Source organism: Akebia trifoliata, chromosome 8 (assembly GCF_017979445.1).
Source record: "Akebia trifoliata isolate Shusen 1 chromosome 8, ASM1797944v1, whole genome shotgun sequence".
In the NCBI taxonomy this organism is placed as follows: domain Eukaryota; kingdom Viridiplantae; phylum Streptophyta; class Magnoliopsida; order Ranunculales; family Lardizabalaceae; genus Akebia; species Akebia trifoliata.
The window spans coordinates 5,231,523-5,251,208 of record NC_141382.1 but is presented as its reverse complement, the minus strand read 5'-3'; the positions used below and the strand labels follow the sequence as shown (position 1 = coordinate 5,251,208).

Sequence of the window (19,686 nt, the reverse complement as noted above, 5' to 3'; positions counted from 1 at the left end):
TATCCATGACCATTGTTTGATCATTCACATTTTCCTTTTTAAGTTACTATATTTTGCTTGTTTTTATGAATTGTGGGAATTCTTTGTTGAGAGGCTCTAGGGCTAGAAAGCAATTGGATGATATTCGTTGTTTTTCTTTCCTTGGTTTTGTACTCAATTTGGTGATCATCCCATCACATTTTTTCGAAGGTTAAAAAAAGTCCTTAGATTCAATGGTTGGGATCATCTGATTGGGTCTATCATTTGGAGTATTTTAGATGGAATCCATGGAAATGAGGGTCTTGGCTTTATTTGTGCACTTGTGATATGTTTTGCATCCTTGGAATTTGAAGAAAAAAAAGAGAAGCAAGAACATGATTCAAAATGGAGGAATGGAGCTGAAGTAAAGAGAAGATATGGAACCGAAACAATGCCGCTACGCCGCCTGTGTAGTATTTTTTTTAAAACTTTTTTATAAGTAACTAGAAATTATGCCCATTTTTGCTAATTTTCTGATAAAATTAACATGCAAATCTTTTATAGTACCTAATTAACAAAACATTAACGTTAACAATTATAATTAATTATATACGATGGAGGGAAGCAAGTGTAGTTTGTTGAAGCCTTGAACCGACTTTTTAAAAAGAAAACTACTATTGCCACACCAATTCCTATGCAAATAATCAAAGAAATGTGCACATTTGGTGTGGCGTTAAGAAGAGTTGGTGTGGCAATAGCAACTCTCTTTAAAACAGAAACGGTCGACGTCTCTTTCTTTGTCGCCACCATGAGATGAATCACTCTATCTTACATCTTCTCCAAACTTGCCAAAACCTCAGATCCCTAAAACCTATCCACGCCTCTCTTTTGATCGACGGCTCGATCTCCTCTTTTGATCTCATTCTCAACAAAATCATCCGAATCTATGCCCGTCTCGGCGCTATAGATTATGCTCGCAAGGTATTTGAAGGAATTTCTCAGCCAAATTCTTTCCTTTGGACCGCTTTGATTCACGGTCACGTAGAAAATCATCGTTATGAAGACGCATTGATTCTTTTTCGCCGAATGCTGACCGAATCCATCTCACCTTTGAATTTCACTCTTTCATCAGTCCTCAAGACCTTAGCTCGACAAACGAGATTCCGTGATGGAGAAATTGTTCATGGGTTTATCTTGAAATCTGGTTTTGATTCAGATCCAACAGTGCAGAATTCAGTACTAGATTTGTTTGTGAAATGTGGGGAAATCGATATTGCAAGACGGGTATTCGATGGAATGAATCATAAAGATATTGTTTCTTGGAATTCTATGATTTCGGGTTGTGGGAATCATGGAAACGTAGATATTGCCCGCGGGTTTTTTGATAGGATGCCGGAGAGGAATGTGGTTTCGTGGACGGCCATGATTCGTGGGTACTTAAAGATCGGTGACATGGTGGAGGCACAAACTCTTTTTGATAGAATGCCAGAGCGAGATGTGGCCGCGTGGAACGTAATGGTTTTGGGGTACATGGATGTTGGTGATACTATGTCCGCTAATCATATTTTTGAAGAAATGCCCAATCGAGATGTTGGGTCTTGGAATTTGATGGTTTCCGGATTCTCTAAAGCCCGAGAAATGGCTTCCGCAAAGGACTTTTTTGATAGAATGCCGAGGAGAAATGTCATGTCATGGTCCATTATGATCGATGGGTACGTTAAAATTGGAGACATTAGTAATGCGCGTGGTTTTTTTGATCAGATGCGTGACAAGAATTTGGTCACTTGGTCTACCATGATTGGTGGGTATGCCAAAAATGGACAGCCTCGTGACGCTTTAGAATTGTTCGAAAAATTCAAGGAGACGGGTATTGAGCCAGACGAGACATTTATCTTGGCAATCGTTTCTGCTTGCTCGCAATTAGGAATTTTCAATATGGCCGAAGGGATCGTTAAAGAGTATGTCGGACACAAACAATTGTCCAATCTAAGGCTACAAACTAGTTTGATAGACATGTATGCAAAGTGTGGAAGTATTGAAAATGCCTTACAAGTTTTTAAAAAGGTGAATAAGAAGGATTTGTTTTGTTATAGCACTATGATCACAGCTTTTGCTAATCATGGAATGGGTCAAGATGCGATCGCTCTGTTTGATGAGATGCTAAGGGAAAATATAAAACCCGATGGAGTAACTTTTCTTGGGATCTTGACTGCTTGTAACCATGGAGGCCTTGTCGATGAGGGGAAGAGGTGCTTTAAACTAATGACTTGGGATTTTGGTATTGAACCCTCTGAGAGGCACTTTGCATGTATGGTTGACCTTCTTGGCCGTGCTGGGTGTCTCGATGAGGCATATAAGCTTATAACAAATATGCCTATAGGACCCCATTCACGTGTATGGGGTGCTCTGCTGGCTGCTTGTAGGGTTCACGGCAATGTCGAGCTGGCCGAAGTTGCAGCATTTAGATTGTTTGAGATTGAGCCTTATAATTCTGGTAATTATATTCTTTTGTGCAATTTATATGCTTCTGCTGAGAGGTGGGATGATGTTGCCAAAGTGAGAGCGATGATAAGGGAGCGGAGAGTGAAGAAGAACAGAGGTTCAAGTTGGATTGAGTTGGGTTGTGTAGTTCATGAGTTTGTTATGGGAGATGTAAAACCACATTTAGATTCAGAAAACATCTATGCCATCTTGGATTTGCTCTTGGAAGATATGAAGATGTTGGAACATACTTTGATGAACTAAAAATGAAAGGCACTATGTCTCATTTTGTTGTCTCCCAAAGTGAGAGCGATGATAAGGGAGCGGAGAGTGAAGAAGAACAGAGGTTCAAGTTGGATTGAGTTGGGTTGTGTAGTTCATGAGTTTGTTATGGGAGATGTAAAACCACATTTAGATTCAGAAAACATCTATGCCATCTTGGATTTGCTCTTGGAAGATATGAAGATGTTGGAACATACTTTGATGAACTAAAAATGAAAGGCACTATGTCTCATTTTGTTGTCTCCCATGACACCATTGAGTATGGTTGATTGACAACACCACTAAGGAATAGAGAATTAAAGATGGGTATTGTGTCATGTGTGATACAATATGTAAAATTTTTTTTTGCTTTCAACTAATATTAAATCAAAGATGAATATTAAATAAGTTTCATTTTCTCGAATTTGCTCATGAGTCTGGATCGGGTACACCCGAGGAGGAGAGTTGGAACCCCACTCTCACACCTCAAATTTTGCCACATAAATCTCTCATTAGAAGAAAGAATATCCAACTTTGGTAGCAAACATAATGGAATGAAGAGGATCAAGCTTTAGAATTCTTATAACGCAGTAAATTTTTTACTTAAATTTTCTTTTACCACTAAGAAATTAATATCATAACTAATTCGTACATAAAAGTGATTGACCTCATCTTCAAACTATAATAATAATAATAAACTTTGATTTTCTCCTCAAACTCATTATTTTCAACTTCTAGTGGGCAATATTTTTACCTATGCTTTCAACTTTAAGATTTTCTCTCTTTCAATCTTCAGATCGCAGCACTAATTCGAGATTTTTGAGGATGTTGAAAAATGTTAATTTTTTTTTTTTTTTTTTATAGAAAAATTAATAGTTTTTGACAAGAAGAAGATAATAGAGAACGATGAGGTGGGATGGGTTGAAAAAAGAGAGATTCTATTGCCACGCCAACTTTTGCTAACGCCACCCCAATTCATATTTAAATCACCAAAGAATTAGCACATTTACATCTTGGGGTGGCATTAGTAAAAGTTGGTGTGGCAATAAAATCTCTCTAAAAGTTGAAGAGTTTAAGACCTTGGATTTTGGGATGGAAAATCAAGATATATTCTTTTTTTTTTTTTGGCTAGAGGTAGAAAAAGAAGGCATTTAGGTCATTTTTCATGAGTGCCTTAAAATACAGAGGTAAAGGTGGTTATGTCATCAGTTTGAAAATAGAGGTTTCTCACATATTCAACAAAACCTAGAGTGGTATTTTTATCTTTTAGAAACATTTACATTTTGTTTGTAACATTTGGTGAACCAAAAAAATATGAACATCAATAGGTTTCCCTTTATGAATGTTTACTACATATTATGTGAAATAATGTGTAGTGATTTACAACGGATCTTATCCTCCTAAGGGAATTTTATGGATCAAGCATGAAGAATGACAAATATTAATTATTTATTTTTTCTATAATTAATTCTTACATACAAAGGATTGATCATCAAATCATGATATTTCACTTGTGATCTTACCTCGGGACTCAATCATGAAGTTGAAGAATATGATCTTTTTCTCCAAAAAAAATATAAATAAATAAATAAAACAATAAACAAAAAAAATCTACATTAGTTATATCTCACAATAAACTATGTAAAAGAGAATTAATATTGTATTTAAGAAAAAGAAAAAACAAAAACAATTTGTATTATAGATGACATGTGGGGAAGCAGATCCATCATGTTAAGAGAGGAATGCAAGAATTGCTTATGTTCCATGTGCTATCCACCCATATAAGGCTATACATGTGCTCCAAAAACAAGAAGATAAGACCCACACCATATGTAGGTTTCCCTTGCCAGTGTCTACCTGATCAAATGATCATAACCATCCAATTAAAGGACTTAAATAAATAAATAAAAAATTCCTCTTATATATTATCCAAAGAAAGTGATAGATCTGATGGTTATGACCATCAAGCTTATAATGTTTATATATGTAGATCTCTTGCAGTTGTGTGGTCATTAATTGTAGTAGAGATGATAAATTTTTATTGAATTTCTTTCCTACATGTGTTACCTCAAGACTCAACAGTTTTGAGAAGTACACTATTCTTCAAACCATATATTGGTATTCAAGTTTTCATTTTCTTAATAACAAATAAACCAAAACTTGGAAAAAACATGTAATATTTTTCTTCTATACAAATGCATATATGGAGTGCAAAATCTCCATCTCTATATGAAGTTTTGATTTGATTTTATGGGATTATTACAAGAAAAGAAAAAAAAAAAAAAAAAAAACATCACAAATTCTCAAAACCAGCCATGTATCTTGTTGATGATGACATCTCTAAAAAAAAACTAAAACTGTAGTGTGGGCAAGACCTTTTTTTTTTCCCGAACCTTGTCACCTTTCCATCCATCTTCAGATAATACAATTGTGAAATCAGATCTCAATATATGTTTCTTGAAGAACCCAAGCTGAAAATATTTGTGTTCATGAGAAATCCACCTTTTCTTTCTCTTCTCAATCTTTGTGGATTGTTTATTGGTTTTATACACCACAACCCAAACCTCTAGCTTCTGATCCTTTCATGATTCTCAACCTCTTGCAAGAGGAGATGAACATTCTGTGCAGAAGGACAAATAACGCATGTTAGCTTATAATACATATACATAAAAATGAGAGAGAGAGAGAGAGAGAGAGAACTTACTCCCATGGAACATCTCCAACCAACATCCAATCACCATCTTTATCTTCATATGTAGCTGCATATTCTGACCCATTGTAACCTTCCCTCTCTAAGTACTGACCTATAAACACAAAAGCATGCAATGTCAGGGTCATCATCAACATCATAACATCATCATTATCACCATCATCATCATCATCATCATCAACATGAACATCATACTTACCAATAGTAAACTTGAACATGTTCTCCAAAGCCATAAGCAGCTCTGAGTAGCCTTTGTAGACCTTAAGATCAATCTTTCTCAAGTAAGGAGCTCCATCCATGCTCACTTTCACGTAAATTCCAGCGGTCTCGCCATCATTCTTGTTTGATTTGAAGCTATTTTTCCTATAGGATCGGATCGGTGGCCACCCTACTACTTGTTGCCTGCCATGTTATAACACAATTTGTGATGAGATACATCGACAATAATTCAATCGGGACACGTTAGTTACATATTACACCATATGCACAACTCTATTAAAATTTAATCAGATCAAGACTCGGTCTACTTACTTGGTGGCCGGCGTGATCTCCTGATCACAATCTCTTGCATCTGAGATATTGGAATCGTTCTTGGAACAACAATCATCTTCTATCTCAACAAATGCTCTTTTGTTGCTCTTAACACCAAGAGTTGTTTGTTTATCAGATTCATCACTCCCCGGTAACCCTAATCTCAATTCGGTCGCCTTAAAGTTGAGATCACATTCGTACTTTATCGCGCTTTCCATTTTCCAATATATATATTGGACTAGCTAGGTTGGATTACTCAAAGAATTGAACACCACCACCTACAATGAAAATTGTCTAAGAGGGTAAGATTCAGGTGAGTTTCCGGCCTAATTTATGCTATTTTCTGGTGAGGTTATACAAGTTATAGAGAAGGTAGAGAAATATGTTGGTGTGGGGAGAGTTCAATATAAAGGTATTTTTATAGATAGTGGTGAGAGAGGGACAATATCTAGGGACTTATTTCTCTTCATGCATGAATTAGGGACATAGAAACAGCTAAAGTTGTCGGTCACATGAGCAGCATCATTGAGATAGTTGTCCCTACATTTAGGGTACAAAGGTGGGACAAACTGAGCCGCCCATGTAAAAGACTCAGACCGCAATGGACGGCTTAGATGCGGTTTGGGGAGTAGTTGGAGTGAAATGAGGAGAGTATATGGGAGCATTACATGTGGTTGATACCCCACATGGGTGTTGACATGGTGGGCATGGCATGACATGGCCATGTGGGTGGGTTTAAGTTGAAATATTGATGTGGTCTTGCATGGGTAGGACATGTCATGTGGGATGCCATGTGGTTATGGTCATATTGTAATAATTTCATATCTAAGATGAAATACAATATGTTCCACGAAGGGGCTGATATTAAATGATTATACATACGACTTAACTCAACTTGGTTGAAATTAAACTCTGATCAAAGTGGGTTGTATGATTGGAATTAGGGGTGTCGATGGGCACCCATTTAACCAGAATCGGAATTTTGAAACCCTTATTTGTATAGCCGATTAGAATCGGGTTGTCTCAATAGAAATCAAAATCAATTCGGTTCTCTCCAATAGGGTACCCATGGGTCTTCGAAATGAGTTGTTTTATTTATTTTTATGTTGTAGATGGTTGAAGGCATTCTTGCCTTTTTAAAGTTAGTACTTTCCATATAATTAACTATGTATTTGAGCTTAAAGTTTATTGCTTATAAAGAAGATGAATTTTAATTTAAAAAAAATATATTAAGTCAAGTCTTTAGTATAATAAATTGTTATAATGTTGTTGATGCTTTTCTTGATAGTGAACTCTGTTCTCGAAAGGGATTGCAATGGTTCCTAGAAGATCTTTTCTTATATTTCTTATATTTTGTGATGAAAAAAAAGACTTGTATATAAAGAGATGAAATTCATCTATCACTTGAACTTTTTTTATCCAGTTCGATTTTGATTCTTCAAAATTGGCGGGTATCAAGGGTTTTTTATGATTCCAATTTTTCATTTATTTTAGAATTGGAATCGACAAGAACCAATATATATATATATGGTTGCCACCCTAAGCTTTACCCTACACTTTAACAAACGTGTTTTGTCCTACAGGGATTAGAAGTTTTGGAATAGGCTGATTTTTGGTGAGGATGATCTCTATGGTTAGAGATCATCCTCACCAAAAATCAGCCCATTCCAAAACTTCTAACCCCATAAAAAATGGTTTACAAAAAGTGGACGGTCCACAATTTTTCAACTTGTAAACATGGGGCTAAAAATTTCGGAATGGGCTGATTTTTGGTGAGAATGATCTTCTAATCATAGAGACCATCTTCACCAAAAATCAGCCCATTCCAAAACTTCTAACCCATGTAGGACAAAACACGTTTGTTAAAGTGTAGGGTAAAGCTTAGGGTGATGAACATTTCCCTATATATATAATTCCCAACTTTTCTCGAATTTTTTCTAATACTTTTTTCAAATTTATCTAAATTAGCTAAACTGAACCAAGCCTAGGCTTGGTTAGTACAAAATCATATGCATCAACAATACAAAATACGTTATGATCAAAATTCCATCTCCCTCCTTAAAAAAACACTCATGGGAAGAAAAATGTGTCATCATGTAAGGCTACCAATGGCCATAACCAACGGTAAGATATTTGATGCTTAACTATCTCCCTAGCTCGAAACTATTTGTATTCATAATTAGGTTTAGACTAGTCCGACCAAGTAACTAAAATGGGTCTAGTAACACTATACAAATTAGGGATGTCAATGAGTACCTATTTAATTGGAACCAATACGATAGTTCTTGATATCTTTTTATTGGATGGCATTAGAGTCAAATCTCTAGGAATCAAACTGATAGAAATTGATGAGAATCCATAATAAATTGTTTAAAGATATATATTTTTTAATAGTTTTGATTCTTGTTCCATTAATTTGAGAACCAAGACTCTAACCACTAGGAATCGAAATTGAGAGAATTTAATAATTCTATCCTTTAGGAAGTGAACTAGAACCTACCCATTGACACCTTAATCCAATTCAATCCAAGATGGGTTAGGCTGGCCGTTTACAACCTAGTTCTGAGTTAGGTGTAGTGCCAATGGGTTGGTTCTAATTTGATTCTTATGATACTTAGAATAAAAAATCATTATATTTTTTTAGTTCCAATTCTCAAAACTTGAATGAGGAAAAAAAATATTTCAAATTATTATAAAATATTTTTTTCTTAAAAAATTTCTATTATCTACAAAGTTACAACTTGGTTATAATTTGTTCTACTAAAGGTATAAATTAATGCCTTTTTTTTTTTTCAAAAATTAAAACTTATCTTCTTTACAAGTAATAAAATTTTAGAAGAAATACAGGAACCAACTAGCTTAATTGGTAGGAGCTCTTGTTTTATCCATTCTTTGCTTGTTGCTAGTAGGAAGTTAGGCATAAGTTGCAAACACTAAGATCCAAACTCTAGATGTAGCTATTTCTTTGGTCTTGTCTTCTTTTTAGATTTACAACAAGTTTTGACCTTAGAATTTCATTTCATTTAATTTAAAGTCTATGGTTGATGATATCAGAGATCTGGTTCAAATCTCATTAGTTTCTAGTTCCTGAACTCATTAAAATAGATTTATTGATTTAAAAGTTTCGATGTGTAACTATATAAAAAATTAAAGAGTTTTATACAAACATTCATTAATTTTAAAATGAAAGAAAATCTTAAGCCCTTTATAAAAGAAATAATTAAAAAAAAATCGTGAAAAATCTTAAAGATTTTGATTTCTATAAGTTGAATTTCAGTTTAGACATAACTCCAATCGACTCCATAAATGGGTGCCCATTGACACACCTACCGAAGGAATCATCTTAAAAATAAGAGAAAAAGATAACTGTTTGACCAGGGAACCTCTGGTCTCTTCTTAAGTATCACTATCGAGTTGGTTCCTTGTATGCAGCGGCGTTGTTGAATGATGGACATGTACTTTTCTGAGTTTTATTGCAATTTATTGTGATGTTTTCGAAGAAAGTGTCAAACTATCACAACTCACAAGAGAAACTGATTTCGAAAAGCATATAAATCATATTTAATCTTTGATTTATCAAGGGTAATTTCGTCAATTTACGTGTAACTGAGAAAATAATGAAAAAGATATATTTAGCTGTCACAATCTGTTGGATGTTGCTGGGGACAAAATCTTGCAGGGTAATTCTGATGTCCCACTATTTTTTATTGACAGAAACTTTGAAAGTGACTGTCTATATAAACTCAAAAAAATAGAATAAAACACATCAAATTATGGAGTGGGTCCCACATTTCATTTGAGGCCCATCAAATTTGTAAAATAATAATAATAATAATAATAATAATAAATTAAAAATACCCCTCCAAGTTTTGAAGAATATTTTAGATAACCCTATATTTTTAAATTGATCCTACCCCCTTGATCTCGGTCTTTTTCAACAGACTAATAAAAAATGACCTAAATGTTTGTCTTCCACCACAAATAAAAAATCCTTGATTTTGTTCCTCAAAATCATTCATATTCAATCTTTTTAGGGTAAAACTTTTTAGAATAATACTGAAGTGACCTCGATTTGGAACCTCATATTGTACTTCTTGACATGAAATAGAATGAGAATCATAGATGCTTTTCATCGAGATAGGAGTGAAAAAGCATTTATGATTCTTATCCACTTTCATGTCAACAAGTGCTATATGAGATATTAGATGGAAGTCACTCCAGCACGATTCAACTCTTTTATCATTGTCTTCAACCTCAAGATTGTCTCTCTTTGAACCTTCAAATCTTGAGATTAGTATGGGATTTTTGGTAATATCAAAGATAATGGATTCTTCGATAGAAAATTAAGGAATTTTTGGAAAGAGGTTAAAGATGATAGATTGAATTAGCAAATCTAGTAGGTCAAAAACAAAATTACTAGAAGAATTTAAAGATGACGTTTTTTTTTTTTTGGAGAAACATCAAGGGGACAACATAGTTCGAAAATATCGGTATGTCTAAATCACTCGAGAAGTCAATATTACTGAATGATTTCAAACCAATTAATATGTCGACCACTGGTCGATTGAATTTCTATTTTTGTTTATTAGAATTGAATGCACCATGGTATGACTAGCTAGTAAAATAAAATTGTTTGTAACCTAAATTCAAATATTCTATCATGAATAAGAATACAATTATCATCATCAATAAAGATTCATACTAAAAATTTGTGGTCAGAACCAAAGAATTTTGCTACTTTGTTGATTTAACTAAGGATGTTCTTCTATTAATTATATGCGTGCATGTACATTTTGATCTTCCTTGTATATGTACTCCTTCTAATTAGGAATGTTAGATAAGAATAAAATTAAGTAGTTCCAAATTGATGCAAACTTGTTCTAGAATAAATAAAACTTAAATAAAAGAGATGACCCACTTGCTTTAAGAAAAGAAAGAAAGCTTACATTTTGATGCACTAACTTTTTAAACACTCCTATTAATGAAATGGGTCCGGAACCGATAGACTCGTGAAAAATGAATTCATATTTTCACACACAATCTCAATCATGCATATTTGAAATCTAACAATTGAGATCAATGATATATCTTGAGAATATTTTACAGATCTGTAAGATAAATCTCAACTGTTAGATCTCACATATACATGGTCAGGATTGTGCATGAACTTATGAGTTCACTTTTCATGAGTCTACAAATTCCAACCCGAATGGAATTATAAATGGGCATCCATGCACACAACAAAAGGAAAAGAAAATGATTCTAAAACTAAAAAGGAACATAAAGAATAAGAAGTAGGGAGAAGAAGCTGTGAATGAATTTCCATCAAAAGCCAACTTTTGATTTCTACCGTAATCAATCACTCTCCATCTCCTAATAATCACTTTAGAGTTTGAAGATTTTCCTCATTGGAGCAGAAGTCTAAATCGAAAAGCTTCTTCATAGAAGAAGAAATAAAAAGGATCATATTCATTAAAAAAATAAAATGATTATCAACACTCCAAACACCATATTTATTTACTTATTTACATTATATGGAATGTCATTAAAAGGGTTGGCTCTCAAAAAATGTGGAAATCATTACTGCTGACCCTTAATCAAGCACTAATGAATAGAGCTGCAACTTGGGCGGGCTACCCCGATCTCAACCCAATCAATGGGCGAGCCTGGGTTGAGTTATGTAGAAGATGAGTTGAGCATGGACTTGAATATCTCAACCCGAAATCAATTTGGGTTGAGAGTTCAGGCAACTCAACTCAATGTGAACCCAATGCTATGTATGTAACATATAAATATTTTTATTTAATTTTAATATTTTTGCGTTATCTCTTCCTACATATATTTGTAAAATTAATGAAACATTTCTTTTTGTTTATTTATTTATTTATTTTTAAATCGATTGCTAATATATGTTTATGTATAATAATACAAATTCTTGAAGATGAAGAATCCAACCCGTTGAAAGTTACCTAATTCAGGTTAACTCAAGCTCAACCTGATTTTAGAAGCTTAATCAAGAGTTTAGGTCAGGTTAATGAGCTCAAGCTTGATGGTCGGGTTGAGGTTTCTACAACTTGGATTGAGCTTAGGTTTACCCTCCAACCTGCCCAGGTTGCAGTCTTCATAATGAAAGCTTAGTGGTAGACATGACTTGTACATGAGGGCTGTGATCATCAAGCAAAGTTGGTTTAGGGCAATAGTTGGTGAGAGTTGGAGTTGGAACTCCGACATTAAATCCCAAGGTGTTGTTTGGTTCACCAGTTTCTTGGATTTGCAAATCCGCATACTCCCTCAACACCTATTTTTAAGGGAGTTACGATTCCCAGCCCTACAGGTGGGAGTTACGACTCCCACCCAAAATACACTCTCCGAAGTCAATTCAACTCCACTTGGATATAGAAGACCTAGCCCGACATTAAAAGACTAGACCAAAGTCAATTCAACTCTAAGGCCAGCAAACTGGTGGAAAAAATTAATTTCATCGTTTTCATCTCTCTCTCTCTCTCTCTCTCTCTCTCTCTTTCTCTCTCTCTCTCAAAAATCTATTTTGGGTTTTGATCTCTTCCCCATAACCAACTGATCTTAAGAGCATCTCCAACGCAGATCCCATTACCCATAACCATAAATGAGTCTTTTAGATATTGTGGGTAGTAATTATGGGTATCCATGTGATATGCACTAGCACTGCAAACGTGCTATTCATAAGTGTTACCCTTAAATTGTTTAATAATTTTTTAATTCAATTCAGATTTAAAATTTTGTGAAATTAACTTTTTTCAATATTATTGCCTGAATTTTTTCCCTCCAAAAAGATTGGTAACCAAGTGGGAGTACCTTTTTTTTGGTATCGAAATGTCTAGACCCAAAATATGGTGAGGGATGGGTCATGCGTCGGAGTTGAAAATTTCAGACTCCATTACCCATGTTGGCAGTTGGAGCTGATGGGTATAGGTGTGTAGGAGTTGCTCTAGTATTTTAAGTTTTTGTACCCTATTTTTAAGGAAATTTTTTTTAGGTTTAAGTTTTATTTATTCATAATTATTTACAGAACTGTCCAAGGTTTATACCTATAAAGCAATGTATATTATCAATTAAAATATTACTGAAATAAAAACTCTATGGTTAAAAATAGCAAGATATGGTCAAAGCTTAAATAATGGTAACAATGCCTTTTTTTCAGGTTTTTATTTTTATATTTGTTTTTATTTATTTATAAATAATAGTGAAGGAATCAAATTTCCGGCAATTGGAATTAAATTCCTAGTTTAATTCAATTAAGCAAGATGGGCTAACAAGAGAAGGGTTGGAAGTTAGCATATAATTCTTCCAGTACTAAAGTTCATTGATTTTTTTTTTAGGAAAATTATTAAAACAAGGTTAAATATTTTAATATTTATAAATAAATTATCAAAAAAGAATTAAGTCATTGGACAGTCCAACATTTTAGTAACTCGTTGATTGTCCGATACTTTAAATAGAGTTTAAATTGTTGGATTGTTAAAACAAGCTATTAAAATGCTGGACAGTCCAATGTTTTAAATATTCAAAGGGCATTTTTGGTAAAATAATATATTTTAACACATTAAAATGTTGGACAGCTCAGCAAGTTACAAAAACTCTAGATTGTCCACTTAATACATATTTGATAATTTTTGAAAAAATAATTTTTTTTATAAATATTAAAATATTTAACCCTTTTTTTTATAGTAATTTTTTATTTATTTTATAGTGTTCCAATATTTTATAGATTAATAATGAATCTTTTTTCAAGAAATTATTTACTACTCGTTAGGAGTATAATTTATATGTGTAAACTAACCAATTCCATCTCTGAGATTGCTACCATACATTGAGGTTGAAATTATATACAATTCGTATACTCAATTCTTGCAGGAAACCAAATGTTGGAGTTTATTTAAGGAGTCAATTCCAACAACTCCAAGTGCAACTCCTACTCCTATTCCTAGACCGACTAACTACCATTTCCAAACACACCCTTATTTCAAATTAACATTAATCAAACTAGACCACACGGGTTACTATGAGCTATAAGACATGGTGAAAAGTTTCTTTATAACCAATCGATGAATAGTAGGTTGGGTCATATTGTGACCAAACTCGTAGAGCATAGGCTCCTTGAGTTGGCGTTTCATTTCATTCATACACATGTTCAGGAGGAAAACATAGGTGGGAACCCTAATTGAGATGTAATGACCTAACGCGTTAAGGAGTTAATTAATTTAGATAGTTGCTATAGACACCCCAACTTTTACTTTTAACATTCCAATAAAAATAAAGAAAATAATTGAATGGGTTGTAATTAGTAAAAGATTTTACTACTACTTGAAAAGTTCAAATCACCCTTCCTTTTAAATCCTATGTGGAAGTATACAAATTTATCTTTGAAAAAATATTTTATAAAAGTGAAACATAAGGGTGACGTTAAAGGCACCCCAATTATTCATTCGGGCAACCCTTGTACAAAAGGCACCCCAATTATTCATTCGGGCAACCCTTGTACAAAAGGCACCCCAACAAATCTGTTTTCGTGATTAAGGGTGCCCCAGTAGATGAAAGCACTCCATTTTCTTTTTTGATTTGAATAGATTGGCTTCCCTCCTCTACCAGAATCACCACCTTTGCAGTTCCTAAAAAAAAATGCAACATTCTTCCTCATTTTTGACCCACTACATATCAAGAGTGTGGTTGGATGAGATTTTCCATTTTTTGGGGTGAAGGATTTGAAGTTCCAACTCCATCTACCATTTCTTTCATTTTTTTTTATCTTAGGTTAGAATTTTCAACATACTAATGAAAGAGAATATAAGAAGGATGGATGAGGAGTGATGAGAGAGAGGAGAGAATGAGATGGTCGTGGGACTATATTGTCGGAGTTGGTTGAAATTGTTTTTGCGGGAAAAGTCTTCATCACCTTGAATCAAATCTGATGGAGGAAGAAATGAGGAAGAGGGGGAATCAAGTAAAAATCATTGGGTGGCCTAATAAGGGTAAATTTTTTTAAAAACAAATCATAAATTTTCAATTATTCGGATCGCCCTTATTAATACACGGTGTCTTTAACATCACCTGAAGCATAATATGCATGAGTGAAGTTGTCCCTCTAAACTTACAAACTTATTTCTTTCCATTGGATATATTTGGTCCTTCCCAATTTGGCTTGAACTTTTTTGGCGCGACAGAAGGAAATTGAATATTTTTTTAATAACCAGATCTCCAATATGGAGTTGCATGGATTCCAAAGTTATATGCTTTTGAATGAAAAAAGTTTCCACTATGTTGGAAAAATCCATATTGGACACCTCCATTTGATCTTCCTATCAATTTTTTCTTTATTTAATTAATAATTAAATTGGTCAAAACAATTTTAATATGGTTGGGCTGTGGCTTGACCTATTTGAAAAGATAGTTTTTGGTACAGTGTTTGAAATAATTGTGCGGTGTGCGTTTGAATTCCTCTTCTTGAAAAAATCAAAAATCAAAAATAAAATAAAAGCAAAAGCTGCCCAAATCAACTTCTAAATTCTAAATTTGCAAGAATTCGGATGAAACATAATTTTTTTTTTTTTTTTCAATGAAATTTTCTTGGTATATTTTTTTAGTTATTGACTAAAGACCCTAAGAGAGTTTCAAGAGGTTTTGGGTTAATGAGGGTAATCTCCAATTTTTTTATTTTTATTTTTTTATATATAATTACTAAAATATCTAAGGAAGATTTTTTTTTTCACCAAGTGCCCCCACATACTTCTCCAAACTCCAAAAAAGCACTTCTTAGAAAATGTCATTAATCATCAATTTCGCAATCACTATACTTATAGCTACAAATGATTCAAAAGGATGTGATTATTTATAAGCACTTTTGTTAAAAACAATGCTGCCCCATACAACAAATTCTAAAAGAGTCTAATCATCGGTTAGTACTAATAATCTAATTTCACTAAAAATTAGGAGTATGATGAAAATTTTCAATGAAAATTTGACAAACCTAAACTAAGATTGCTTAAACTAGGTCAGAATTTGAATTAGGATCCTCTAAGATAAGGACATGGATTTTACATTTAAATATAGATCATCTAGAATTACTCATGTAGCTGGGGGTGTTGGGTTTCTTAAATTAGAGAACTAGACAGCTTGTAGTGCGTTGTTTGGCAGTGCCAATACACCTAGCCAGCACGGGTTAGGTTTACTTTGTGTCCCCAACACACACAAAAACACATAGCAACTCATAAAGCTTAAGACTTCCCATCTCAAAGAGGAACATTGGACAAATTAGGTATTATATAGAAGCACCTTTTTTTTAATTAAATCCATGGGCACACTTTTTCATACCTATTCATCTTTCTAAGGACCACAGACACAAGGGCCCACCATTTTTTGGAACTTCTGCCCCCAATGGACCACATAATGAGTTTAAAGTGTGTGGTTAGGGATTTTCCACACTACGGAAATCCAGCCATATAGACACTTCCTCCATAATGGTGATGGCCTTCCATAATTCAAGGACCTAATGAGCAATGTGAACGCAAGTTGTGTCCATGAGGCATCACGAAACATTGCAAACGATGTTTCGTAGATGCCACCATCATCGTCCTCTTCATAATTGATAAATTAATCAACCTAGACAAGTAAGGGAATCCTTGGATATATGAAGTATTTGAGGGTTAGCACAATGGTGCAAAATGAATTCTAACTTGTTTTACCGTCCATGAGAGTTAAAATTGGAGTCATCATAAGTTGCCCAGCATGTAATATTGACATCGGCCATCACAAAATGGCTTGGGCGGTGCAAGTGGCCCATGCAGGACTGCCCTGCCTGGTTTGGGCATAGTTCATTTGCATGAACTGGGTGGTTGGACCATGTCCCGGGTGGTGTTGCAACTGTGATACTCTGAGTGGGACTTACAACTCCACCAAAATTGGGAGTTGGAGCATAGGACTTATGGAATGATGGAAGGGAATAAAAATAAAATAGAAATAAAGAATAAAAGTAAATAAAATTAAATGAATTAAATATTAAATTAAGTGGAAGAAAAGAGTAAACTCAATTCTAAATAGACAAATTTTAAATTTGAAATATATCTTTCTGATTGATAGAGGTAAGATCCCTTGTTCTTACTATAAGTTATTAGATTTAGGTCATGATCGGATTTGCATAAAGTTCTGAGGGTTGCAACTCCTAAAACTTCACCATCCAAATAATGGGTTGGACTTTAGTGATAAGAGTTGTAACTCCGACTCCGTCTTCCAACCCCCCCAGTGTCCTAGCATGGCATGTGCATTGAATCATAAATTTTTTCCTCGGGATACACAACTGCACATATTGGTATAAATAACGATGGGGAGTCAGTTTATCATTATTCCTTCCAAATTAGTCCTAAAAATGAGTAGTATGACTTGGTAGGAATAAATAGTGCTGTTATTGGCACCCCAACTTTTGCTTATTACAATTCAATTAAAAATAAAGAAAAGAAATGGGTATTTTTTCTAAAACGTGCGCAACTTATGTCCAAATTCTGATTTTGGTACACTGTTCATTTTAATACCCAAAAAATACTTTTTCAGTGAATTTGTCACTTTTATAATCAACGAATTCGTTGATAAATTATCAGCCAGATAGTTGATAAGGCAAAATCGTTGGTATTTTATCAACGAATTTGTAGATTATAAAAGTTATGAATTCACAGTAAAAGCATGTTTTGGGAATTAAAATGAATAACCGAAATCGGAAGTTCGTCATATTCAAAGCACGAAATGGAGGTTCACTCAAAGAAGTGAATGGTTGAGGATAAAAAAATGTTGGAGTGCCAATAGAAGCTCTCTCATCTTTTCTTTTCTTGTTTCCTTCTCCTTTTTTTTTTTTTTTTTTGGCTAGATTTCTATTTTTGGGTTTAGGATTTTGTATGAGCAATCATAATCGTAAACAACTACTGAAATTGTTTGAATGAGTGTCATAATGTTGAGATTATAATTTGAGTCAAACCTTTCGTAATGTTTGAAAAGTCTGCTTTAATCTTTAATTGGAATGTGACAAATTATTTAAGAGATTGGGTGTAGTAAATAAAAGTTGTGATGCCAATAGCAACTTTCTTTATAAAAAATGAAATACCATTTTCAAAGTCATTTTTTATTAATGAAAAAGACATTAAATGCAATTATTTCATATTTGTGAATGTTTGGTGCGTAAGAGGGGGACAACCCATTCGTGACCTCAAGGTAACGACACTCGGGTCTTAATTAGATCTAGTGTGTGAGGTCAATCGATAATGACTGATCAGGGTTAGTCGATATAGTGATATAGGATGAATAGCTCAACTAATGGTCTCTCAATGTAATTTGAAATTTATTTAAAAAATAAAAATAAAGAATACCAACTATTACTCATAATTAGGGGTGTCAATGGATACTCATTTAACTTGATATATTGGTAGAATATAATCTCCTCATAAAACATTGACTCTTACTACTTTTGTACCAACTCTTCCAACAATCTCCTCACTCACAATGTTCTTCTCTACCTCAGTTTCATCAATGTAAAGCGCAGTGCATGAGCGGTGGATGATGGTAGTGACTTAAGCTGCCACCATGGTATAAGCCCCTATGAAATACTTGGATTGTAGTATGTAGACTTAGAAGCATAGTTAGTTGGATAGAAGCATAGTAACAAAGTTTGGATTACACAATTAATCTGGAGGGAGTCGATATGGTTGGTTCGGATGGAAAATTTTCGAGAAAAAAAATTGGGAAAATTTCATAGAGAGGTGGATTGAAAAAAAAAAAAAAATGGTGATTAATTGTTATTCTCAAAAAAAAAAAAAAAAAAAATTCCAATTTTTTATAACAATCGACGATTTTTCAATAAATTGCCAACTATTTCCGTTCCACTGATTTATTTATTTTGTTCAATCCCTTTCAGATTTTTTTTTTTCTTTTTAATATAGAGCTTGGAATTTTGAAGAGATAGATTGTTAGAAGATGAAATAATCCAAAATTGACAAGTACCCGTGATACAAATTATTGGTTCCAATTTCACTTTGGAACCATAATATCGAACTTCTTAATAGCAATATAAATAATAAAGAAAATTTTCTAGTTGTACATTTGAAAATAGCCCAAAAAGTCGATCGATAGATTATATATCTGTTTGATACCACAAGTCAAAATTAAATAGCACTTCCATTTTTTTTTCTTTGATAAATGCATTGCCATTTTAGAATTGAACAAGAACCAGATTCATGGAAGTACTGGTTTGTGCAAAATATTGTTTTATTCGAAGCAAGGCATTTTATGCCTTAAACTCACAAGTTCCTTCTAATTGGGGATGTTAATTGGCTAGGAATAAAATGTACAGTTCAAAATTGATCCAAGCCTGGTCTAGAATAAAATAAAATTTCACTGATATGAGTTGCTTCCCTAGCTAGAAATAAAGTTCAATAAAGTTCTCCACAACTTACTAGACAATCCTAAGTTTTGATTTTCTCTTCTTTTAAGGAACAAGATTATTCAAAGAGTAACTTTAAAGTGAGATTTAGTGGTAAAAAAAACTTGTCTATCTCTGCTTTTAAGGAACAAGATTATTCAAAGAGTAACTTTAAGCAAGTTTTAGTGTTAGGAAACAACCACTAATATTGTCGTAATTTGAAGTATACATCCATAATAAAGTTCTGCTTCCAAAGCAAAAGAATTTTTCTTTTTTAGATCTCAATAATATACGGATCATAGAGGAGGGC

General features: G+C 33.6%; 2 protein-coding genes across 2 annotated transcripts; one reads left to right on the top strand and one right to left on the bottom strand.

Annotated features, from left to right (window-relative positions):
* The first annotated feature begins 141 nt into the window (after positions 1 to 141).
* LOC147395661 (pentatricopeptide repeat-containing protein At2g20540-like) lies at positions 142 to 3,142 on the top strand. Its single transcript, XM_086450051.1, has one exon. It carries the CDS (start codon positions 772 to 774, stop codon positions 2,701 to 2,703), a length of 1,932 nt encoding a protein of 643 aa, XP_086306177.1. The 5' UTR covers positions 142 to 771; the 3' UTR covers positions 2,704 to 3,142.
* Positions 3,143 to 4,860: 1,718 nt separating this feature from the next.
* Positions 4,861 to 6,344, bottom strand: LOC147395660 (auxin-induced protein 22D-like). Its single transcript, XM_086452082.1, has 4 exons — positions 5,942 to 6,344; positions 5,610 to 5,812; positions 5,405 to 5,504; positions 4,861 to 5,320 (listed from the first exon to the last, which is right to left on the bottom strand). The coding sequence occupies exons 1-4, from the start codon at positions 6,157 to 6,159 to the stop codon at positions 5,245 to 5,247; spliced, it is 597 nt and encodes a 198-aa protein (XP_086308208.1). The 5' UTR covers positions 6,160 to 6,344; the 3' UTR covers positions 4,861 to 5,244.
* Positions 6,345 to 19,686: the final 13,342 nt, after the last annotated feature.